Source organism: Lepidochelys olivacea (assembly GCF_965140295.1).
Source record: "Lepidochelys olivacea isolate rLepOli2 genome assembly, chromosome: 7".
Classification (NCBI taxonomy): Eukaryota; Metazoa; Chordata; order Testudines; family Cheloniidae; genus Lepidochelys; species Lepidochelys olivacea.
The window spans coordinates 89943616-89970729 of record NC_140417.1 but is presented as its reverse complement, the minus strand read 5'-3'; the positions used below and the strand labels follow the sequence as shown (position 1 = coordinate 89970729).

General features: G+C 40.5%; 1 protein-coding gene across 3 annotated transcripts in view; it reads left to right on the top strand.

The window, feature by feature from the left end:
- PRKG1 (protein kinase cGMP-dependent 1) overlaps window positions 1–27114 on the top strand; it is an 892904-nt gene that overhangs the window by 322865 nt on the left and 542925 nt on the right. For all 3 annotated transcript variants that reach the window (XM_084633959.1, XM_084633958.1, XM_084633960.1), the window contains exon 3: window positions 18159–18272. In XM_084633959.1, the coding sequence (XP_084490085.1) occupies window positions 18159–18272 (114 nt within the window). The remainder of the gene's footprint in view (window positions 1–18158; window positions 18273–27114) is intronic.

The following is a 27114-nucleotide window of genomic DNA, read 5'->3' as shown; positions in this document are numbered from 1 at the left end:
GGATTAACTACATTGATGAAAAAAACCCTTCCATCAATATAGGAAGCATCTGCACTGTGAGACTACAGCAGCATAGGAGCAAAGCCATAGCTGTAGTATAGATGTGATTCATTGGTTAAGCACTTTGTAATGGTTATGGTAAATTTACATCAATATAACAAAGATCAAAGTTTGACCCCACTGCAGCTATATGAGAGAAAGTCCCATTTAAAAATGGCCTAGATAATCCAGGAGTACTTGTGGCACCTTAGAGACTAACAAATTTATTTGAGCATAAGCTTTTGTGGGCTACAGCCCACTTCATTGGATGCATGCAGTGGAAAATACAGTAGGACGATTCTATATACACAGAGAACATGAAACAATGGGTGTTACCCATGTTAGCTTGAAATTCAACCCATTTTCAAGTTAGCAATATGTCTGCAAAAATGCAGTGTTCTTCAGTCTTTTTTGTCTCAATTAAAATGTCACTTGCTTTGTTCATTGTTTTGCATTACCCAGATGTGAGTGGAAATTACACTTCAGATTTTCAAATTTCAAGCTGGATTGATTGACTTCATTATTTGGTCACAGAATCTCTTGGTATTTCTTCCAGTTTTCTGATTGGCTGGATCCACTCCATATGTTCAGAATATATTCTTCTCAGTGGAAGATAGTGCCAACCAGAAAAAAAAGAATCACAAGTGGATCAAATTAATTCTGTTATTTATACCTGTACTGCTCCATTTACTTTTTAGGAGATGAATTTGGTCTATTTTCTGTTTCTCTAACATTTAACATTTAAAATGATTTAACTATACAGGTTGGGAACTGAGTACTTTTTCCAGGATATGAAATTCTAATTAAACTATACATTTCTTGTATCATATTACAAGTGGAACAACCCCTGCAAATTTCTTTATTTGCTGTGGTATCAGAGCACTAGTATGTTTGTCTGTTTTATTGATTCCTGCCCTCCTGTAGGCTATTATCCTTTCTATCCTTCACTTACGCACTCTGGGAACAAATTCTTTGCACTATTGGCATTAAGCCTCATGTTTATTAGTGTATTGCTCTGTAAGGGAACACATGCCCCAGAAATGAATTGGAATTCTGTTCTGAACCAGAGGCATTCCTGACAAAATGAAAAGGCTCAGGAGGTGCCACAGCAGAGTGGGTCCTACATTCACAAAATCAGCCTCTTCTCCAAAAAGATGCAACTAGAAAAGAATTGTACTGGGACACTGAGGACCAAGCTTGGAAGCTACTTAAATAGCTTCTTGAGCACTGGCTTCTCTCAAACCAGACAATTCTGCCTCTAGATCTGTGGGAGTTGATACCCCAAAATCTAGGTCCAATTTCCTAAACCCAACAAGGAGATCCCTTTTGTCAAGGAAGCACTTTCCAGAGATCGACCAGGGTTCAGGTTGCCCAGGAGGAAAATGAGGTGGAGGGAGGTGGTGTCTGCTGTTGCTGTTAAATTTGGAAAGGAGGCTTCTTCTTGTGTCAGTTCATCTGGAAATAGATGAACATGCTGCCATGGAGTCCATGAGGAACAGCAGGAGGCTACTGAGGATTGGAAAACCAATATTAATTGCTAAGAGATAGCTACAGATGGAGGTCAATGCACCTTATCCCAGTGCACTGCCAGTGACAGCATCTCTAGTTTTCAGGAAGCAGAGCAGCAGCTCCAGCAGCAAGATATACACTGAAATGTTGTTCTTACTTTTACATGTACTATGTCTTCAGAAGTGTTGTGATGCTAGCTGGCATACCTCTCCACCTGAAAACATCCAAATGTGGAATGCAATGTGTGACAGACCCAGAATGAAGGACACAAATATTTTATTCGTGCAGGAAACTTAAAATGACGTGGGGATTCATTTCATTAGCATTACTGATTGGTTTTTTTTATAGTCTTAATTTCAGGATTCTTTATTTCTTTTGTAAATTTTCAACAGTATAAATGAGGAGACACCAAATCTGGGTGGAGTGCAGGTAACTTTGGGACTAAAGTGAGAAATATTACTAAAATTGAGGTAGGCATGCTAATTGGGAGCAGTATGGAAAGACAAAACATGATAGTTTGTAGTCCTGTAACTGAATGTAGTGTATAGATCAAATTCAATGCTGCTTAGATTAATACCAGAGGAATTCTGCTCTTTGGGACAAGGATAGTGTTCCACATGATGTTACTGCAGCAACTCGGCTCCATATGCATGTACATATACAGTACCTTTTTGTCTAAACGATGCCTGCTCTTTTGATCCTGCTGCTGGTAGTGTTTGATGCAGTGTGATGCTCTTGATCTCTGTGCCCTTCCTGCTTTGCCTAAATTCAATCATTCTCACTTTGTTCTTTTTGTTTAATGCCATACTGACAAAAATGCTGGTACTTGACTTATCAATGTTCTCTTTTGTTGAGAATATATGTGAAAAAGACAATTCATCTTACAGGTACTACATGCATGGGGCCAGATCCAATCGAGCAATGTTGAGGATATGGCACATTCAGTATCATCAGATCACAGATAACAGAGCAGCAAGAGCAGAATTTCTCTCATATTATGTGCAAGGGGTATAAATAAAGGGGAGAACAGAAGCAGTGAAGTGCAACGTCCAAGTATTGGAACAGGATAATGGTTAAGGTGACTGTTGATACTGGACTCATGGACAGGATTTATTTTTAAGTTAAAAAATCAAAAACCCATTGTAGTGATAGTAATTAGGTCCTCAATAAGTGGTAATACTGGAATTTTAGTGGCAGAGTTGCCCTGGTTAGTTTTGATACCACATAGTATTTTGAAGTGTATAATGTTTGTAATGACCCAAGTATAAGAAGATGATTTACTGTATCTTCTCATGTTTTGGATTATATTATGTTTGTACATTTGCTTTCCACTTAAGTGTTGTTGTTGTTGGTTTTTTAAATTGGAGTTGTGGATCCCTTCTGAATCAGTACTTTTATTAAGCTTTATGTTGTTTTTGACCTCTTCCCTGTCATAGCCTGGGATCTAGTTTTTCCTGGGCAAAGGCTTGTGATAAAATCTGGCCTTTGTCCTGTCCTGTCCTCTAAAATAATTTGCGGGGAACCCAGGTCATAATTGAGGGAAGGAGTGTTGAGTGGTTAGAACACAGAATTGCCAACAAAGGGCTGGAGAATTAGTGCTGGCTCTGCTAGTAGCTTGTGTGACTTTGGACATTAAATTAACATCTGTGTGCTTTCATTTTCTCACCTATTGTAAATGGAGAGGCTAGCATCACCCTACTCAATAGGTCTGTGAAGACTAATGTTTGTAAAGCTCTTGAAGACTCTGAGGTAAAGGTGCTATCAAAACAAAGAATATTACTTATATCATTAACAGTTCACAAAGGTGTTAATATTCACTAGTGAAATTGTAGTTCCCAGAAATAAATGAAAGCATCTGAAATGAAAATGCTGAGTTCAGAAAGGCAAAATCTCTAAAATGTCTTAAATACCGTTGTTGCAAACGACAAATTTGCTAGTTTGTCCTTTCTCATTATTCCATACTGTAGATGAGTATGTGTAGATTGTGTAAATTAAACTGTACAAAGTCTTCTTTCCTAACACAGAGCCCATTCTTCTATTCAAGTTAATGGAAGTTTGGCTGTTGGTTTCAGTGGTTGAACCCATGTTATTACATGGATAGTGTACTGCCAGGATTCCTTCTAACTTATTCCTTTTAAAGAGCCTAGTCCTGCTAAATTCTTCCTGCTCTATCCATTTTGTTAGATGCTCAGGAGGCTGGCTCAGCACCTCTAAAATCAAGCTCATATTAGTGGCAGTGAAAAATAAGGTTGTGGTGTTAATTGATTATGAATTGAGCTTGTGAGGAACCAAAAAATTGTGGTTACAGTAGAACCTCAGAGCTACAGACACCTCAGGAATGGAGATTGTACGTAACTCTGAAATGTTTGTAACTCTGAACAAGACATTATGGGATGCTCCTCAAGGAGGACTGCTTGGAGCAGGGGCTCACATCTGTGCCTGCAAGCTTCAGCATCTTCACCTCCTACCTGGAAGTGGGGTGTGCACAGTTGGTTCTAGCCCTTGGCTACAAGGGTGATGCGTGAGGCGTCCTTGGTCATCGCAGTATCAGAGGTCATGCGGTGCAGGCTGTGGGCCTTTAAAACTGAGCTGCTCCTCCAGAGCACAGTGTACAGGCAGGAGCTTGGGAGCCAGCTCCAGCAGCAAATACTCCAGACCAGATTCCAGCAGGAGCTCAGGAAGTTTCTTTCCCAGGGAGAGAAGGGAATTGCACCTGTGGCTTACAGGACAGCTTCAGACCCCAGTGTCACGGTTCCTCCCCCACTCTGAACTCTAGGGTACAGATGTGGGGACCTGCATGAAAACCCTCCTAAGCTTATCTTTACCAGCTTAGGTCAAAACTTCCCCAAGGTACAAAATATTACACCTTGGACTGGCCGCTACCACCACCAAACTAATACTGGTTACTGGGGAAGAGCTGTTTGGACGCGTCCTTCCCCCCAAAGTACTTCCCAAAACCTTGCACCCCACTTCCTGGACAAGGTTTGGTAAAAAGCCTCACCAATTTGCATAGGTGACCACAGACCCAAACCCTTGGATCTGAGAACAATGAAAAAGCATTCAGTGTTTTACAAGAAGACTTTTAATAAAAAATAGAAGTAAATAGAAATAAAGAAATCCCCCCTGTAAAATCAGGATGGTAGATATCTTACAGGGTAATTAGATTCAAAAACATAGAGAACCCCTCTAGGCAAAACCTTAAGTTACAAAAAAGATACACAGACAGAAATAGTTATTCTATTCAGCACAATTCTTTTCTCAGCCATTTAAAGAAATCATAATCTAACACATACCTAGCTAGATTACTTACTAAAAGTTCTAAGACTCCATTCCTGTTCTGTCCCTGGCCAAGACGACTAGACAGACAGACACAGACCCTTTGTTTCTCTCCCTCCTCCCAGCTTTTGAAAGTATCTTGTCTCCTCATTGGTCATTTTGGTCAGGTGCCAGCGAGGTTACCTTTAGCTTCTTAACCCTTTACAGGTGAGAGGAGCTTTCCCCTGGCCAGGAGGGATTTCAAAGGGGTTTACCCTTCCCTTTATATTTATGACACCCAGCATTACTCCTGCTGTGCCTGCTGGGGGGCTCACAGCTGTGTCTGTGAAACTCAGTGTCTTCACCTCCTACCTGTAAGTGGCTGCCCCCCCGTGTGGCGAGTTAGGGGTGGAAACAGGCAGCCCAGATGTGCCTACCTTTAAGATGCAATATAGGCACAGTACAGTATTTGCTGGTGGGGCGGGAGGTGTTTGGGTGTTTTTTTTTTTTTTTTCTTGGTCTCCACCGCTGCCTGATTGTTTACTTCTGGTTCCACATGGTATCCGGTTGATCTGTCAGTCCGTAACTCTGGTGTTTGTATCTTTGAGGTTCTACTGTATTTCCAGGGAAAGTGTGAGACATTTTTGTAATAATAGGTGACAGACAAAAACTGTGTGTGTTAAAATCAATGTAAAATTAAATATAAAAACACCGAAACCCAAAGGTCAGTTTCATAAAAATGATAATGGGTAGAAAACTTTGTGTGAACTAATGAACAGATGGGATTCTCACTTGTTACAATTCAAACAACAAATTTTAATATATTTATAGAAAACAAACACTTTAAAGATAACTGTCACATGTAAATTTGGGAGATGCAAATATCCTTCTGGTTTTTGTATCACAAGAAGTCCTCCACAACTTCTTTCTAGTCAGCATTTTGGATTCATTCCTTAGATGGAATATGTCCTATGGTCATTTTTCATTGTTAATAAAACCAACAATTTTAATTTGCATTTACGAACGTAAGAACAGCCGTGCGGGGTCCATCTAGCCCAATATGCTGTCTTCCAACAGTGGCCAGTTCCAGGTGCATCAGAGGGAATGAACAGAACAAGTGATCCAAATGGGCAGGGAATCAAAACCATGTTCTGAAATGTCCCTTGCCTCTGTTTGTCAGAAACTGGGAATGGGAATGGATGGATAACTTGATGATTTAAATATTGTTTGAGTTGGTGGGTTTTTTAACAAATTTAAATTGTAACCTGTTAGAGATCCACAAAACTTGTCTGAGAACATCCAAAACACTGGCGATTGATTAGCGGTTCCCATGGGCACATACAAAAAACTGGATTTCGTCCCTCAAATATGCCGCTCCTTACAGCCACCTCACCTTTTAAATTCTGTATTTATCTATGTATCTGCTGGTTATATTACAAGATCAGTGTCAGTCTTTCAGTGAATAGAAAACTCGAGGCCAGTTTTCTATTGTTAAAATTCTCATTTGTTGTTTTTTCACTTTTGAATAGAGCTGAGTGAAATTTTTTTAAGTCACTGGCTTTTTATTTTGTAATGGACCTGAACCTGTTTTGAGCACGGTCCTGCCTTCCCAGAGATTTCAGGAAGCCTTTGATTTTATGCTGAACTCTGCAATTTCTACTTAAAACTCAGAGTGGAATGTAGTTGGTACAAACACATACAAAACAAAATAATAGTGCTAATTTCTGTCATTCTCACCACCCATGAAGTGAAATCGGTGAATTTATCTTGACTCTGTTTCTGAATTCTAATGCATAAGGCAATGATTCATTCATTACCTCCTCCATTATCCATTTTGGTTTAAAAAATGAGCCCCTAAAAGGCAACTCTCCAACTTGCATATTGATAGAAAAGGCTAATTCGATAACAGAATCATGAAGATGGTTGTGGGATTCCCCCAAATCAACTGGGACCCTATTGAACCATTTAGTTTTTCAATCAGTAGTGCCTTCCAACTAAGGATTTCAAAGTACTTTGCAACAATTATCTAGTAGTCCTCACAGTAGTCCTCTACCCTGAGGTAGAACAGCAGTACCTCTACTTTGTAGATGTGGAAACTGAGTTATAAAAGGTTAAGTGACCAAGGTCACAAGGGAACTCTGTGGCAGAGCTGGGAATAGTGTTGTGGCTTATGACTAACTGTCATATTTTTACCATATATAATTATTACAGTATATCCTTCCTGGAGAATACACAACATACAAAAAGAGAAAACTGTCAAAATATTAAGGTTGCAAAGGAGTTAAGGCCCCAAACTCCAGCTTGTGCTTGAGTTAGGTGACCCAGGGTCATATGGCTGCATCAAGAAGGTGGAGCCTCTTATGAGATGGGCTGTCTGTTTACACAGAGATGAGACTGGGAGGGAAGAGGATGGTTTTCTTGCAGTAGGGCTAGAGTGATGGCTTGCCAGGACTCAAACTATCCTGGTGGAATGAGAGCAGCAGGGAGCAGAAAGAGCTGAGAAGCATAGTGGACCAGTGAGCACTCAGGTGGAGCCATGATACATGGTTGGGCCAAAAGAGGTGTCTGAGGGTTACTGGGTTCAGAGAAGAGCCAGGTGACAGCGGGAATGGGGATGGAACCTGTAACCTTGTCCAGCTAAACTTGATGTAGAAAAATAGAATGGGAATGTGTGCTGAAAGGAACATGTGAAGACTATCCGTGACTTGAATGGCTAACAGAGCTGTTTGTGGTGGAACCAAATGTCTCACTACAAGAAGAGGCATGTTGATCAAAACTCCTGGGTCTGTGGGAGTTGTTTGGAGAGTTGGACTGGAAACTGAGGTGCAGACAGATGATTCAGTGGGTTATGCTGACTCTAGTAAAGTTCCGTTCAGAGCTTGAACTCTGTGTAGAATGTTGGAGCAATGGTGATGCATATGCTATGTTCTGTAATGATGGAGGGTGTTGGGAATATGCCCGAAACAAACCGATCCGTGGATACAACAAAACAGAGTTACCAGTTTTCAATAGCTTGTAACTTGTCCAAATCTGAACTGGCACCTATGAAGTCTTGATCCCAGGAGTATCTTCCTGCCAGACTTCAAGGGCCTTTGCAAGTCACAGAAACTTCAGGCTTTTTCAAAAAAGCTATTTTTGATGAAATTGTTAGGCAAGCAAACCCTAGCTTCTGCTGCTACCCCTTTAATAATATGGAGAAACATATCTGTAAGTTAGAATTGAACTGATAGTTTTCAAATGGGAAGAGAGAAGTGGAATACATACAGAATTTTAAAATATAAAATAAGGAGAAGGTTAAGTTCTAATCTCTTGGTACATCACTGCTACCAAGATCAGACTCTGGATGTATATTCCTAAGTATAAAAAAATGGGATTTGACATTGATTATAAACATAATCTGCTTTCTGAAGCAAGAGATCACATCTTGGACAGTATGACAGAATTCATAGTGCTTTCAAACAATGTAATCTCTTTAACCATTACGGAAAAAAATTGGTGGCTTTATTTTCTCTGAAACCATTTATGAGCTGTAAACAGTCAGGCAAAGTCATTCACTTTGTAAATATTTGTCATTATCCTTTCTGCAGAGCACTCTGTGGAAATATCCATGCTGTAGCTCTGCAGAAACTCTGCAAAATCCTCTAATAATCCTGCAAAACTCTGCAAGGCTGTACCAAGTATGTACTTTCACATTCTGAATTTTTTTGGAGAAGCACTGGAAATTTTGACATCTATTAACTGATCAGGTGGAATAACAGTACAGTAAAAGCTGTGTTATCTCGCACTTTACCACCCAGAAAGCTCTAGAAACCAGCATTTCAGATATCCATTAGAAGTCGGGTTGGCACGGGGCTGGCTCCCTGCCTGGCTCTGTGTGGCTCCCCGGAAGTGGCGACATGTCCCTGCTACTCCTAGGTGGTGGAACACCCATGGGGGCTCCTTGCGCTGCCTCCACCTGCCCCAAGCGCTGGCTGTGGGTGGAAGCAGCGTGCAGAGCTGCCTGGCCACGTCTCTGCCTTGGAGTAGCCGACACGTCTCCAATTGCAGGGAGCCGTCCAAGGTGAGTGCCTCCCGGATCCGGCACCCCAAGCCTCCTCTCGCATCCAAACTCCCTCCCATAGACTGTGCCCCAGCCCTGATCCCCATCCCGCATTCGAACTCACTCCCTCCATTGGTAAGTATTACTCTTAGTTAACTGGAATTTTTGACTACCCAGCATCCCCCCATTCTCCCAACATGCCGGATAACAAAGCTTTTACTGTACATGGTCTCAAACCACTCCAACAGACTAGAATAAAATACATCTTGGAAATAAAGATTTTAATGCAGTTATTAAATGAAAAATTTCCAAAAGCTGTGTGCCTAAGGCGTAGACCATGAATACCAGGAGTGAAATTCTGGCCCATTTGAAATCAGTGGCAAGATCCACACATGTCAGTTAGCCTGGGACTTCACCATTGGTCTTCTATGCATTCTGCTGTGTTCTACTATACATTCTAACATTTCCACTCATCCCTCTTTATTATGTATGTTGATGAACACATTGTTTATTGGGTATTTGGCAGTGGATGATTTACAGGGCATAATCAGTGGCAAGTATTAATATCTGGTTTGAGTAACACAGTATCTTTAGACTTTCATTTCCCCTTTCACATTTACAGCATTGACATACAATTTATTTCCTGCTGTTATGTTAGGACCTGCAAAATTGTGCACCCGATGCTGTACTGATCCACAGTAACTGGAAAACAGCTTCCCAAGAGAATTCCATAGAGCCCTCCTAGGCGGCTGCAACTGTGTTGTGTGCTAATAACATGGGTGATGATGCTTGAGACTGCTGCTGATTATAGATTGGGGTTTCTTTTGTGGTGATGGTGAAAGATTTGGTCTCAGTATTGCAGGTTTATTCTATTACCCAGGATTATTTACACATGTGGGATTGAGGCAGCTTTTGAAGAAAATGTGAGTCTATCCATCGTAGTTCTTCTAGTATTAAGCTACTTTTCTACAAAAGGGACATAAAAGAGATTGTTTTTCTCTTTTGGGCAGGTTGTTTCTAATCTTCTAAAGCTCTGCTCTGCAACCGCTCTTCTCTGCAATGGCAGCCTGGCTTCAGTGCATGATAGCAAATTTAAGTGAAATTAGATTTAACTGTTTTTATAATCTAAAGGAAAGACACATAGCAATTTGTTTGAGAAACTGCTGATGCTGCTCTCTGTGGTATTTACTGTACAATACATGGAGGAGTTATCACAAGAAAGGTCTGCCTTTGTCAATTCATTGCTTTCCTATAAACAAAACATGTGGTAAATGTGAACAGCATGTATAAACTTTTTCTGTCTTGGACTCGGTTTGGATCTTTAATTTCCTTCATTCTACATAATCCTAGATACATAATCTGGCACCATGCCATTATTCATTATTCTTTTTTTTTCTTTTTGTACTTCCCTACAGAGAACAGCTGCCTTCAGGAGTCTGTCAGTAGTGCATTAAAAGCAAAGCCAAGCCTCGGGGCTGCTGCACCTTTACGTAATTTCTGTTGTCAAGAAACAATGATATGCGTTGTTTTGTTTTTCTTAATTCAGATGACTCTAATAACAAAAGCTACCTGTAACAGTTTATCTTTTCCCGCCTATTTAATGTACACACTCAATGGTGGTATCTCATCGTTAATACAACCTACACAAAGCATGTAAAATACATGATTAAATGAATAACTTGACCCAAACTGTGATTTTTAAGGTGATTGTTTCTATACTTTTTCTCAAATATGAAGCTGAATTTTTCTTTGGGCTTGTTTACGCTGTCTGTTAGTGCATGGCAAGCCAAGGAATAACCGTACAGTACTCTAGCTTTTGCTGCACAGTAACTGCCTGCATGTACCCTGCTACCATGCATTAGAAGTTTTGTAGTTCACTTTGGCATATTGCTATTTCAAACAGATCATGGAGATAAGCCATTTCTTGCAATATTTGTTTTAGTTTTACGTCGCGTAGTTTATTTGAATAGCACAGAAGTAAATACACTCTGAGATTTTGACATGAGTTCCACCTTATCAATTGCACAGCAGTGAAACCACAAGACTGATTCGTAGTTTGAGGATTTATTACATAAATACACACATGTAAGCAGCCAGTATGCATGCACAGGAGTGATATACACAAAGATAGGCTATGTGTGCCTATCCTACGCTCTAACACTTTAGGAATAGATGTGTTTTTTACACAGTTTTTCTTGAATTTTTCAAAGTATCATGAAGGGCATGTTGGTTCTTCATTAAACACAGCCTCCACTATATTCAACTGTGGACCAGAAGTTGATATATTCAAGGGGTGTGTGTGTGTGTGTGTGTGTGATGCACAAATCTGTGCACACACGAGTGTGAATATGCTTGTTTGAGATGGCCATTTGACTCATGCATGACTCAGTGGAGGCCACTGATTTAATGTAAGCAAAAAAGTATTACATTCATGTAAAGTCAAAATTGGCAGAGGTGATTACATCTCATTTATTTGTTTATTGTTATTGTTTGAGAACAATCAAACATGAATTCTAAATACCAAACTTAGGTGCAACAAAAAACAAAACAATTCAGTAGGGTACTTAAGCGAGTGCCTAACTTTAAACATGTGAGTAGCTCCATTGATGTTAATGAGATTACTCTCATGATTTAAGTTAGGCATGGGCTAAGCACCTTACTGTATCAGTGCCTTGGAAAATGTCCGTGTACTGTACGTAATACAAAAATAATCTGAAATAATAGAAATAAAATAGCATTTATTCTCACATAAAAAGTTTGCTTTAAAAAGATAGGGTTGAAATTACATTTAATTGGAATCCAACTCATACACCAATTATCCAAAATAACACTTTTGGTAGAAAAATTGTACACCTTTAAAAATCACCCAAACATTAAAGTCTGAAAAAGAACAGATTCCCACTTCATTGCTCACTATAAACCTCATTCAATTTATACTGTCCACCGCAATTGAACATCAACCACTCCATGCACACATTTTATTCCATAATAGAAATATTTGGTTGATGTTTAGTGTTGAATTATTTGTTAACTATCTAAAAAGGAAATGGTACATTAAGTTATGTCAGAGTTCTATATGTTTTCTCGTAGTGTGAGATGCTGATAGAACAGAATAATAATATGGATAGTATTGGAATGATTGTTCTGCTTGTTCTGAAATGTGTGTGTTTATAGGGTGGCTTAGGTTTATGTAAATGTATGTAGATTTTGTATTCTTGAAGTAGATGCAGCCATGTATTCCATTTATTTGCTGGTGCACAGAGCACACGGGAGTTGCCTAACAGCATCCCTATAAGGCCAGTACTGCCCAGACTCACTCATTTCTTTCTCACCACCCATGGTGAGAGTTCATACTCTGTGTGGTGTTTTCACCTCACGCTTTTGGTCGTTTTCTGATAATTTTTTTTCATGTATATAGTACTTAGTACCTTATGTAAAACTTTGTGTTTAATATAGTATTAGAGTAATTGACTGCCCTGTGCGATGCCCTCATTGTGAGTTGGGAGTGGGGGAGGCAATGAGGGCATCACAATGAGGTGCTTCTTGTCTCAGTGAAGGATGCATTAAAGACCTGTGCTCCATCTGCAAGTCGTTCACAAAGAGGACTTGTGAGATACTTGTGGCTGAAGCAGCACCTTCTTGAGCAGGCTATGAGACCTCCTTTGGCACCAAGGCCTTTGTCTGATCTGCAGTTGACTTCAAATCCAGCAAGTGATGTTGCTCTACATTTAGGCTATGGTGTTTTCCCCAAAGAAGATGGCAAGAAAGAAGTCCCATAAAACAAAATTGGGACCATTTCAGGGCTCAGGAAGACTCCTTCTCATTTACTAAGAGGAGCGCTGGTTGGCATAGTACACCATCTGGCGCATAGGATGGAGCAGATCTGTCCAACCACTTCCTAGTATTGTGCCTGTACTCTCAACTCCATTACCAGCCAGGAGGTGTCCATTGAGTCTGGTACTGATGATGCCAGTGCCAATTATTTCCACATTGACAGCATACCAGGAGGCATCAGACCTGCCTTCAATCTGAGCCTGCAGGGTTTATAGGTGCAGCCACGCTTCAACCCTCCATCTGACATCCTTCTGATGCTTGCTTACCTGAGACCTGTGAAGCTCAGCCCCAGTTTGAGGGTCTGCAGCTGAAATCCTTTTTGCCAGTCCCAGAGCAGCTGATTGGCCTGCTGGCCCTCCTTAAGCCAGTAGCTGGAAAAGGTAGCTGTCTGAACAAATTGACTCCACTCTGTTCTGGACTCTGTGCCCTGTTCTGCTCTCCTGTCTTGATTTCCTGGCATCTGATTTTTGGTTCTGACCCTCCAGTTTGTCTCCTGACTCTGACCTCCTGCTATCCTGACCCCGCTGACTCCTGTTCAGGAAAGGGGTTGGAATGGGGGCTGAGAAGGGGTGGGAAGAGGTGCAGCAGGGGTGGGGCCTCACGGAAGGGGTGGAGTGGGGGCGGGGACAGTCAGTGGTGTGGCCCTCGGGCCAATGTACTAGTCCTCATGTGGCCCTCATGGTCATTTGAGTTTGAGACCCCTGATATAAATCCACACTTAATGACAAAAAGTCCAAGAGGATGGACTTGATGGCAAGAAAGATTTATACCTCTTCTTCCCTGCAGATGTGCTTTGTGAACCAGCAGGTATTGCATTCTACATAGGACTTTGTTAATTGGGTGGCCATATCTAAACTTGTGGATAAGTTGCCAGAAGCCTCAGCGAAGAGTTTAGGGAATTAATTTTACAAGGCTTATATGATGGCCAAGACCTCATTGCATGGGTTCTGGATGTGGCGGATGCCTCATCCAGAATTAAGAATTGGTTGTGACAATGAGGAGGGCCTCATTGCTGTAGTATTTAGGCATTGCTCCCAAAGTGCAGCAGACAACTGAAGATTTACTTTTTGATGGACGAGTTTTGTGTTCAGAAAAAAAAGATGAAACACTGCACTCTTTTAGAGACTCCTGAGCTACTTTGTGTTCTTTGGGAGTATATACCCCAGCTGTGAAGAAACGCCACGAATAGGAGCAACCGCAGCAATACCGCTTGCAGAATTTCTTTGGACAGTCCTCCCCTCCTGTAAGGCAGTGGGGCTACTCCAGGAATGGCCACAGATGCCAGAGGAGAATGTCCTCTGGTTCTGGGTTTAACCAGCTGGCCTCCCCCATCCCCCCCACACCCCATCCACTGGCATTCAGGAAGGGCCCATTTTGACTCGTGTCCTGGACAGGAGTGGTGACCTCTCCTTCTCTGTCCCTTCTTGGGGGACTGGCTGGCTCATTTTTGCTTGGGACTCAATTACCATGAACAATCTGGATTCTAAGCACCGCCAGATTGGGTTATGCCATACAGTTCCTCTCCATCCGTCCTCTCTACCCCCCCATACCCCATTCCTCTTCGGGGACACCTCTTACAAGATTCTGCTTCTCAAGCAGGTTCAGTCTCCAGTGACATTGGGGGCTGTAGAGAAGGTTCGCCTTCAGCATTGGGGATGGGAGTTCTACTCCTGGTATTTCCTGATCCCAAAGCCCAGGGGAGGGATAAGAACTATCCTTGATCTCCGTGATTTCAACAAATACATCAGATACATCACCCTAACAACTATCCTCCTTAGCTTTAAATCATGGCGACTAGTTTGCTGCCCTGGACCTTCAGGATGCTTATTTCCACGTAGCAATCCTTCTTAGTTTCAGGCAGTTACTCATGCTCGTCACGGCTGGCCAGCACTAGCAGGACACTTTGCAGCCTTTCAGTCTGTCTTGCACCTCCTGGATTTTATCAAGTGTATGATTATGATAACAGCATACCTCAGGAAGAGGGGAATTCATATCTTCCTGCATCTGGATGAGGGAAAAGTCCAGAGAAGAAGTCCTCTGTCATGTTCAGTTCACGCTATGCCTACTTGATCATCTAGGCCTAAACAGTGGGAAGTCAGCACTGGTTCCAACTCAAAGAATTGAGTTAATTGTGACCCTGCTAAACTTAAGCTCAAGAGCATTTCTACTGGCTGAGCAATTCCAGTCAATTTGCCACCTGTGTCTGGAGCTGCAGTCTTAACCCTAAACCACAGCTGGGTAGGCCATATGATTGTGTGAACACAAGTAGTCCAATATGCCAGGCTGTGCCGGCATCCTCTTCAGATGTGGCTAAAGTCAGTCTATCATCTGATTCGTCATCCCTTACACAGGTCCAACTTCCCCGCCAGTCCTGGACTCCCTACTGTGACAGACAATTTACAATGTATGCGAGGGCATTCCTTTCAGTCAGTTCCCACCAGCCAGGACTATGGTCACCGATGGCTCCTTACTAGGTGAGGGACAGAATCTGGGATCTCTGACAGTTCAAGGCCTGTGGTCAGAACAGATCTTTGAGCTTCATGCCATCTAGAATGCTTGTTAGATCTTTGATGATCACAGCAGGAACTTAGTTTTCATACTCTCCGACAATACCACTGTAGTGTGTTATGTGAACAGACCAGGGGGAGTAGACGCCAGTGTGCTGCAACAAGAAGCAATCAGGACTTCCTTTCTTGTTTCAGGGAAAATATTATCTCTTGGCTAATCATTTACTGGGGAATCAGAATCACCTGGAGGTTCACCTCAGCAGAAATTTCCACCTGAATCACTAGTGGTCTCTGAAGCCCCATGTCCTGCAGACCATTTTTCAGTTTGGGGAATCCTGATGATTGACCTGTTCCCCATGAGAGATGACAAGAAAGGCTGTTGTTTTGCTCCTGAAGAGTTCTCAGTCCAAGCTCCTTGACTGATGCTTTTCGCTTGAGCTGAGAATCAGCACTACTGTATGGTTTCCCCTCCCATTCTGATCATCCCACAGGCATTTCTCAAGTTGAACTTGCTCTTTGTCATTGCTCCATCATGGCTCAGGCAATGTTGGTTCTCCAGTTCCTCATGTTATCAGTTCAGCTCCTGTATCCCTTCCTCTTTTACCCCAACTTCCCGATTCACTGTCCCAGTCAGGTTTTGCATTCAGCTCTCTGCAATCTCACAATGTGGAAGCTGCATGGTTTGATGAGGAAGAGTTTCTGAACATCATTCCTATCTGGCAAATCTTGCTTAATAATAGGGTGCTCTTATTGGGCCTGATCGCAAGTTACCTTGGCCTGTTATTACCGAATAGTCCGGGTGGAGCTAGTAGTGAGCTGTCTTTGACTGGCCGGGCTGGCTTGCAGCCACTCCAACTGAATAAAGAAGTGAAGAGATAAGCAAGGCCCAAGAGTGTTAAGTGTGGGAATAGAAAGCAATAGTGTTTCCTGCCAGAGCCTGCTTGTGGATGTGTATGCCCCCGAGAAAGAGGTGATGATAAAAATGGCTATGAGAATTGCTTTAGAGGAACAGTCTCACCTGCGGACCTTGGCCATGTGGGTGCCCAGGAACTCCCCATGCTGGAGCAGTGCCTGCTATGAGCCCTCAAGGACAAGCTGGAGGGTCCAGGATTGTCTGTAGCAGAAGGGGCATAAGCATTGATTCTTGCTTGCCTGCTTGCGTGCTGGAAAGCATGTATTTAGTAACGCGTGAAGGCTGGGTAGCTTATTGTATTTTGGCAATAAAACCGGTTATACTTACATCTGGTGTGGCTTCATTGAGTGTATCCGAGCCCCCTTTTGGCATGGCAGCTCTTGATCACAGCAGCCTATTTAGCCAAGTGGAAGTGGTTCTCAAAGATGGGCAGTGTAGTTTTTGTGAAAAGAGACCATTAAGATCATCTGGTCTGACCTTCTGCAAAACACAGACCAGATTATTTTATTCAGTAGTTCATGAGTGATGAAGAGTTGAATGGCAATATGGAATTGTCTATTCATTCATAGAGTTTAAGGCCCGCAGGGACCACTAGATCATCTAGACTGACCTCCTATATATATCGCAGGCCACCACCACCACCCAGCATCTGAGCACTTAACCCAACAACCAAAATTAGACCAAAGTATTATGACCTATAGAAGAGTAGACTATTATGTGTCACAGGCAGAGAATGGGAGGGAGCAAGGTGCACCAATGCCTGAGGCCCCCACAAAGGCAGGGAGATGATTAAGTGAACTACCCAGATAAGCTGGGCAATAATAATTTCCTCATTATTTTTTAAAGGTTTAGAAGTTTTGTAAACCGTATAATATTTTTGCAAGGGTACTATATATTGATTCCCATAAAATTCACATTCAACCTTAACTGTGTTTTAATGACCGGGTGGGGGGAATGGGATGTAACTTCTCATATAAATTATAGTTCATGATGCCACTCATGCCTGTTGCACCAGAATTTTCATGATGCATATGAAATTTCACTAATTCTTGCCAGCAGACATTCTGTAGAAAGGTTTTTGCCTTTTTGTGGAATTGGCGGAAGAAAGCTACATTTGTAGAACCCTACTCCAGAAAGAGAGCAATAGTTAAGGGGTGTGTGTGTGTGTGTGAGTGTGTAGGTGGTGTTGGGGTTTTTGGTTGGTTGCGTCTTTTTTTCTTCATTATTCACTCCTGTCTTGTTTCCCTTTCTTGTGAGCTTTTGTCTCACTATAAATGGCAACACTGGGCATAATAACCCATGCATTCCCCCCACATTTTACTATACTTACTTTTCATGTTGTCCCTTATGAATCGTACTTCAACACTATTTTTAAACCAGTATGCATATAGTAGGTGATGTGGCTGTTTTCTTTCAATTTTCCTCCTCTGGCAGTCTTTTCTCAGTAATTATTCGAAGAATATAAATTGGCACTGACCTCCTTTCTTTCTCCGCAGCCCTTTCTTTTAAATACTCCGTATAGTTCTACTATATGAGTACTGTTGGTAAGCAGATAAAGCAGACTTGTCCGAGAAAGAAAAGATACTCTAAAATGTGAATTAAATAATGACCATGAGTCAAAGTAATTTTCCTTTTGATGATAGCTGCCTTATTCATGGATGAATGTTTCCAAGGATTACTTTTTCTGTTAAAATAGAGCAAAATTAGTCAATATGTTTTTCATGTATGATGTTAAACGTGAATCTCCTGATTTTTAATACAAAACATCTGAGAGAATTTCACTTGAAAGGCTTACGTAAAATAAACTACATGTTGTTCTAGTATGCCATTAAGCTTTTGTCTCATTAAGAAACTTCAATAATCAATACCTCTTTATAAGCTTTATTTATAAAATAATTGTTTCTAAGGATTATGATATAATTCCCTTTCTGTAACATACTTTTAAATTAGTTTTAGAATTAAAGGATTCTGGTACTCTCAATTCCATTTTATCTAGAACAAATTTTCAGAACATAGCTGAGAAAGAAGCTTGCAACTTAAAATGGTATTTTTTCCCCCACAGATGGAAAGGTTGAAGTGACAAAAGAAGGCGTGAAACTGTGTACCATGGGACCTGGCAAAGTATTTGGGGAGCTAGCCATCCTTTACAATTGTACCCGGACAGCAACCGTCAAAAGTAAGACAATTTTAGAATTTAAAAGCTTCTGAATATTTACACAGCTATTAATGTTTGACTTGAGTACGCTTAGATCAGTTATCAGTTTCATAGGGGGTTCTTGACTGAAAAACATTATTAAAATATTTCAGTTTTATTAATTCAGTCCCCTTTCTCCAAATTTTGGATATTGTAGCACGAATATGTTGTACCCTGGTATGTGTTTCATTCTTTGCATTTCAGCAGAGTTGAGGTTTTCTTTGCTGAAAGGACTTCATAAAAAAGAAAAGCCAAGTTTCTAACTTCTTAAGTTGTGTTGTATCTGCAATACATTTTCCTCCACTCAAGCTCTTTAAACTCATGAAAATGAAAGAATATTTTCCCATATGAAACAAAAGGAACTTCAGTAACCAAGTTGTCACCAAAGTATAATGAACTCTCCCTCTTCTGTATGTTGGAGAGGCTGATGGCAGCTAATAGATATAAACTGTTTTGGCATCGTCCACTTTATCATTCCATTGTTTCACTTTCTAGTTCTGCTAGGAAAGTCCAACAACGAGCTTCACTGACAGTGATTTCATTTGTTTGGTTTGAACCCCCTGATGAAGCTGCTTATTTTATGCATTAATTTAAGTCTTTTTATGATGATTATTGAGTGCACTATGAGTTTGAAGAAGAAAGGAAGAAAATGTCTCACTTGTGCATGACATTCAGCTCCGACTTTGTTCTAGTAGAAACATCCCAGATTTGTGTTGTGACTTACGTTAGCTCATACAAAAGTGCAGCCTGTGGCTAATTCAGTGCCTTTTCTTGCTACATTCTGAGGGTTAAGCAGGGGCCCCAAGGATCAGAAGTTTGATAATGAAGAGTCTGGCTAGGAGGGCAAAGACTGAGATAATCATACCATATGACTTCAGGTCTTGAAAACGTGGGTAGTTCTCTTTCTAAGGTTACCATAGGATTTAGTATCTCCGTAGTCTCCCATTGCACTCCAGACCTCCCATTGCACTCCAAGACACATTCTCAGCCAACACACCACAGTGTGGAGCCAAACCTGGCTTTGGTATTGATATGGACACAGAATGGCACGTTCCTGTCTTTATTTTCCCCACTCCATGGCGACGTATTATATGATGAGGATGCTGGAACTTCAAATGTGGTTGCACCAGATAAGAAAATGTCCAGTAGCTTACAGGTTTAGCCTTCAGAAAGAATTCTATAAGAATTGGAGATACGTATTTTTCTGGACAGGTCAATTTCAACTCTATGAAATAGCTAGTTAATGTATATTGGAATGCCCCTGATTCTAAAAGTCCTTTTTTTGCAACACAAGCTGACAAGCAACTGGATGGTGCTCATCCCCATGTTAAATTCAGTTGCCATTTTCCATTGTTCCTCTGTAAAACAATGTGTTCTATGAACATGCTGTGCAAAAATGTGTTGAGAGGCGTGAGGGAAATTTTTGCCTCATACATGAGAACTTTTTAAAAAATATGTGTCATGTAAAATGAGATTACAAGAGGTCATTCAGACTTGTGTTCACACATTCAGAACCAGGGATGGTAAAATACACTGACAGCCCTTTCTGATCTTGAAAATAAGAGGATGGTGATGACCTGTGAAATATAGACTCACAAGGTTTCTATAAGAAATAACAAATAAAGAATACTTTTGTTTTAAAGACTATCTTAAGGCAGTGGTGGTAGATAGGTAATTGGAAGAGTATGGAAGAAAAAGGTAATATAAAAACCAATGAGACATGTCAGACTCTATGTGGAAGAAAAAAAAATTGAAAATCCCCAGCCTAAAAAAAAAAGCAGAATTATGGCAGAAATAACAGAAAGGTAATGGTAGTTAAATGTCCTGGAAAACCAAAGCTCTTCACAGTCACAGACAGTGTGGCCCAAGTGATATGTCATTGCAAGAGAATGGGAATGAGAAGAAGACAATGAATTTCTAAAATAGAAAATAAGGAGATAGTTGTTTGTTTGTTATCATTAATGTTGACTTTTGTATGCTGTTCATTTCCAGCCAGCAAATGAACAGACAAAAAAACAGTAACTGTATTACTAGTCATTGTTCGTTTTATTATACTTATTATTTCTCACTCTTTCCTTTCTCATTAGCCTTCTTCTAAACTGTTGATTGGTGCCTACTTGTAACTGCATCTTTCTTTGCTTATTAAATTAGGGGCACTAGTAAAGTTGGTCCTATTGCCACCCTGAAAGACCTTTTCCTTAAGAAAGAAGTTGGAAGCATTATTATTAAGCATTCTCTTGCTTTCCCACTGGCATATTAAAATGGTAGTAATTATGCACCTTCTTCTGTAGGCAGCTGTTGTGAATGTAATCTCATTTAGAATGCTAACAAGTGACTTTAATGCAATTTCTCTCTCTCATTATTGCACTAGTAAGTGAGTAGCAGTCATGACTATAATCAGCTCTATATCCTTTCAAGTCTAGTGACATGTGAGGTCACCATTTGACTTTTTTGGAGCCATTTTGGCTAGACCTACATGTATATATCCACGATTTTTAGGTGCATGGAACAGTTTAGGAGACATTATTGACTAATAAAGTTAAATTATAACAATAACCACTGACAATCTTATTAAAATATCTGTGGGTTTTTTATTTTTTCTGTGTTTAAACAATAAGTAAACATACTTGTTAAAACTCTAGAAAGTTAAGTGCTAGTAAAAATGATAAGTCTGAGGGGAATGATTCAGCTGAAACAAGTACCTTGGAGAGTAAGTTGCTAATCCTTTATTTGAGGAAGTAGGTTGACTGAATAACTGTGATGAAAGTAAACATTCATCTGATTTTACTGATGGTGATTATAAAATATACCAAGGGACATATTTTGTCTTTTATGAAAAAAAGTTAAAAGAAAAACTTTCTGTTGTAAACCACTGTCTCCATGCCTCTCCCTCCTCCTATTCAGGACCTCAAACTTAACCATGAGCAGATTAAATTTGGCAATCCCAACCATACCAGAAATAACTACTTATAAAGTTTGTAAAAGCAAATTTTAATAAAAGGTACAACACTTTAAATACACTCACACATGAATGTGATGAATGAACCTGTCTTACTGATGAAAGGTGTTCCGCGGCTGGTTAAAATAGGGAAATAAACAGATTTAAGTCTCTTGTGATCAACTGGTGAATGCAATTCTTTTTTTCATCACTTCCAATTAAAAGTAACTTGACATGCGATATAAAAGAAAGAAATTGTGATGAAAATGTTCAAGGCTCTGACAACTAAATATAGGCATTCCTTCAGCAACAACCAAAATCTGCTGATTTCCTAGCTAGATAGAGAATTGCAGGGAGCTCTCACAGAAGAGGCCTGTCATTTTGTCTTGCCATGGCCCAGGCTTAAATTATAAAGACAGATGAGACTACTATGATCATCTAGTCTGACCTTCTGTATACCACAGGTGATAGGACTTCCCAGAATGAATTTGTTTGTACTACAGCATATCTTTTGGGAAAAAAAACCAGCCATTTAGATTCTCCATTACTGGATACGTTTATCACAATGCTTGGTAAGCTATTCCAATGGTTAGGTATCCTCATTGTTAAAAATTTACTCTTTACTTTTAGTCTGAATTTGTCTAGCTTCAATTTTCAGCCACTGGAACTTGTTATACTTAAGTGTGGTGGAATGAAGGGTCATCTATGCTCAGATATTTTTGTTCTTTATGTAGGTCTGTGATCAAGCCACCCCTTAACCTTCTCTTTGTTTAGATAGACTCAAGCAGCTCAACTTGTTTATAACAATAATGCATATTTTCTATTCCTTTAATAATTCTCGTGGCTCTTCTTTGAAACCTCTCCAATTTGTCAGCATCCTTCTTGAATTATGAGCACCAGAACTGGACACAGTATTCCATTGATGGCCATGCCAGTGCCAAATATAGAGGTAATATAACCTTCGTAATCAAGATTCTTCTATTTATACATCCAAGGATTGCATTAGCTCTTTTGGCTATGGATTTGCACTGGGAGTACATGTTCAACTGATTATCCACCAAGAGCCCCAAGTCCTTTTCAGAGCCACTGTTTTCCGTGACAGAGTTCCACCATCCTGCAAACCTACATTGTTTGTTTGTTCTTAGATATGACTTTATTTAACCATATAAAAACACACATTGCATGAACCGATCATTCACATTCTGTCCTGAGAGAACAGCTCCACTCGTTAGATGTCATCAAGGTAAGCTAAGCATGCCACCCAAGATAAATTATTGAAGGTTTTAGAAAGGGTTGATAGCTGATCATTCAGAGAAACCAGCACGTGTACTCTGAATTCAGAGTGTCAAACTGGTACTTCATCTAATAAGTGCCACCTCACATTAGTATTACAGGAGTTGCAGCTGCAGGAAACTCATGCCATTGCAGAGCAATTTAAACTGTCCAGAATTCATTGGATGACCTTTATTGAAGCTCACTAGTAGCACACATTTTTAAACACTTTCTTAGAAGCACAAGCCTGATGGTCTATGAAACAGTGAAACTATGAGACATAGGTACAATGTTTGAGATCTGTGTAATAAGGATTTTGTTCTTACTTGTTGCATTGGCACCATGCATGGGCACTGCACCACATCACTCCGGCTGAAAGTGAGAATCTTTGACTACTCCATGAAATGTCCTGAATCTGCATTCACCTCTTGTGTGTCCTAGCATAAAAGAGGATGTTGTCTTCAGTAGAAACACCAGAAATATACCTTACAAGGGCAGGCTTAGCACCAGAGCCTTCAGTTGACTGACTTATCAAGATAATTTGCTGAAAAGTCACTTTTCCTGAGAATTGAAAGCTGTTGTTCTTAGACAATCTTGGTCATCTTATTAATAAGACATGAAAGTATAATCAGCAACGTAAGTGTTTTCAGTTTGGTAGATATTTTATGCCTCCGATAGCTTTTAAAGTCATATCTATTGTGCAGGAAAGGATAAGAGCTTTTGAGAGGTGTACATCTTACGTTGCAAGCTATTTGTAGAGATACCGGCTCAGTTGCCTGAAATATATATGAATATTGACATTTCCAATTTGAGAAATCTAGTCTTTTTTTTTTCTCCAATGTTTTCCATGACTGATGTTTGGTCTCTAAATATCACAATATCTTTGAAGGTTTCCTACTCTTGGCATCCAGCAGTTCAGAACACACTATGGTTTCAAATCAATTGTTGTATAATCAGTTTTCATTATATTTCAGCATTTTTCTTTTTTTTCCTTTGAGCTGGCATTGGGACAAGTTGCCACTGTCCTTTTCACAAAATGTCCTACCTTCTTTGAATGAGAATAAAGTTCCAACAAATATTCAATTGCATATGCAATGCAGTCATATAATGCTCAACAGCACCTTGGGGCCTCATGTGTTGATATGTCACAAAATGTGAACAATCTTGTCATGTTTCTTTGTATGGATACTTCCACTTTGATTTTGTCCATAATAATGTTATTAATGGGGCTACATTCTGTGTTAGTCTACACTGATCCATTAGCGAGGATTCTCAGTTTACAATATAATGGCCTTAAAGGGGTAAACCATTACAGAGCTTATATATCTCTTTAAAAATAGCTTAAGATGCATTGAATTTATATTTTTTTGCAGGCAATCTGGGACACTACTTACCCTACACATTTTAGTCGCAACCAACATATTGGGAAAATCTAATCTAAGGGAACTACTACAGATATTTCTTTATTCAATTAATATTTAGCACAATATTGTGAAAGTTTAAAGGAGGGTAGGTTTTAGTCTTAAGGATGAGAGAAGAAATAGGGTCTTTTGCACTCCACCAGCATAAGCTGGCTGTAGTGGTAATTTAACCAATGTAAGGGTGAACTGCCTTTTGGTGGCACAGAGCTAGAACAGGGGCTCTTATAAAACTCAATATCCATGTTTCCAGTGAAGCAGAGAAAAGGGAGTTTAATCAAGATATCCTGTGCTATTCTAAGCCTCAGATGCAATATTGGTCCCTTGTAGCTGTTGTAGCCAAACGTAACTTACAGCATCGTAGAATAGCTCAAAAATGATGAAGGAGTAATGGCCGGCACAGAGCACCATCAGAATCCAGGGAGTGCTATGGAGAGACTTAAGCTATTTTTGACCATCACCCTAAGACTTATGTTCTATACAGAGGATCTGGCCTATTGAATTCAATGTACCAAGATCATTTTGACTTCAGAGGAGATGTTGGCCAAATTAGACCATTTTATTGGGAAAAAAAATCATTTGTTCTCACAACCTAAGGTGCAAAATTTAAGTTAGAAATTAGGTGAGGAAGCAATGATACCATAAACTCTTCCTAAAGAAAAGGAAATTATGCCAAAAATTTTAAAATAGGAGTGTGAACAAGCTCCTATATCCATACTTAAGTGCCTAAAGTATTAGTGTCCAGATTGAAGTTTTGATACCCAACAGCTCCTATTGACCTCAGTGGGTACTGCTGAGTGCTTGGCATTTTTGAAAATCTGGCCATTTATTTAGATACCTAAATATGATTTTGGAAGCCTAATTTTAAGCGTCATAATTTTGAAATTTTTCTTTTGGTTTGCAAATACTAGAGCAAAAAGAGGATGTGGAGAGTCCCCTTTATATGTCTCCAAGTGTGTCATTATCATGGTTTTTCTCAAGTACTTTGCTGGCCCATGATTTCACTTTCACCACAAATACCTCTAAAGCAAAACTGACTACTCTTCTTGAATTGTGTTTCACTCAAAGTTCTTTCAAGGCCAAAATACAAAACTTGAAGCTGCAGACAGCTGAAAGTAGAAACATAGCAGAAAGGACTGAACTTCAACAGTGTTTGCCTTCTTCCCTTGTTCCTTGAAATCATGAGAACTCATGTTGAAATTACCAACCTGATCCTAGTAGTATGCCAGAATAAAGGGAAAACAGCCCCGGTTTTTAATTTCTGCAGATATGCATCACTCTATATTTGGTAGTCACTTTAACCCTCTGCATGGAGCAACGTTTGTCACAGATAGACTTCTGATCACCTATATATCCTACATTATTATTGCATCATCTACATGGGAAACTGCTTTAACTTCTTAAAATGGTAACAGTTAAAACTGTAGTTTCAGGTCACTCAGAGACCACATTGTTTGCAGGATTAATTCTAAAAAGAGCATTTTAGTATTTTATTAGTATTCTACATAGCAAATGTGGATTTTTTTTGTTTGTTTTATTTGTAGCTACAATACTTATGCCAAATAAATGTATTCTAAGGAGCAAGATAGCAATAGGATTCTTAATATTTCACTCCAGAATCACCGGCTCAAATTTGACAGATTGAGATGGTGACTAAGAGGTCTTGTCCCCTAGAGACTGTTCAAAATGAGCAGGTAGACAAGTGTCTGAACCACAAAAACACCATTGCAACTGACGCTAATCAGCAATCTTGCTGGCAGATCCAACAGAGGACGAAGACTGGGTATGTTATTGGTTGGTATGAATAAGCCTACTCATCTCCAAAAGTAGCTTGCCAAATCATGAGAAAGCAAATTGGTGCAGTAGCTTGCACTGTCCATGTTGTACTTGCTTCATGGCTTTGGATTTCTGACTGGACCAGAGACCTTTACAATACTGTTTTCTTCACATCCTTTTATAGCCCCACTTCCTCCAAGCTATTTCTGCCTACTCCTGAACAATACGTAGTGGCTTCCCTTTGCACCTAACCTTATAAGTTAAGTTGTTGTATGAGGCGAAGAGCTACTAAGTGGTTGTACATTTAAGCATCTCTGAACACTGTTCATCAGCTGAGTGTTGGAACAAAGCCAGAAGTCAAAATTCAGTTGTTGTTTAGAGAGGTATTCCATTGCTCTTCTAATACCAGCAACATATGCAGCTATTAGCAGAAGCAGGCCAGGATTAAATAATTTGGGGGTCTAGTGCATTATGGAAATGAATCCTATGCATACTTTACATAAACTAGAAAGCAAAGCATCCTTTCCCCACACATATGGCACCTTTGAGCACCAAATACCCCTACAACCCTGCACCAGCCCCCACTTATCCTGACAGCCCACATGCACATCTCAGCTGCCCTGACATACACCCTGCTCACCAGCCCTTCACCCTGCAGCCCTCCAACACTCCCCATTCACTCCATAGCCCATGAACAACTCATTCTCAGCCCCCCACTGACTCATCCCCATTCATCCCCTCCTACTTTGCTCAGAGCTCCACTCCTGCCCTAGGCTAGGGTGGCTCCACTTTCTCCCAGCACCAATCCTGCACTCACATGGCCCCAAGCCACTCGGGTTTGGCATGGCTGCCTCCATCATGCTGAAGGAGTGGCTGGCCCAAACTTGAGTGAGCAGTGTTGCAACCCAACACAGTGGTTTGGCCTGGCTGCTCCTCCATCATGATGATGATGGGGAGAGGGCCAGTGAGACTAAGCCAAATTTGAGTAAGTGGTTGTGTGACACATGGTGTCACAGAGCCAATCAGTTTTTTCATTAGCTTTTGTTTTGTTTAGTTGTCTTCCCTCCCCACAAGTCACTGGGGCCTCCTGAGATAGGGGCACTGTGTAAGAACACCAAGTACAGTTTGTGTGTGTATGGGGGTGGAGGGGGTGAGAAAACCTAGATTTGTACTGGAAATGGCCCACCTTGATTATCATGCACATTGTAGGGAGAGTGGTCACTTTGGATAAGCTATTACCATCAGGAGAGTGAGTTTGTGTGTGTGGTTTTTGGAGGGGGGTGAGGGGGTGAGAGAACCTGGATTTGTGCAGGAAATGGCCCACCTTGATTATCATACACATTGTGAAGAGAGTGGTCACTTTGGATGGGCTATTACCAGCAGGAGAGTGAGTTTGTGCGGGGTGTGGGGGGGTGGAGGG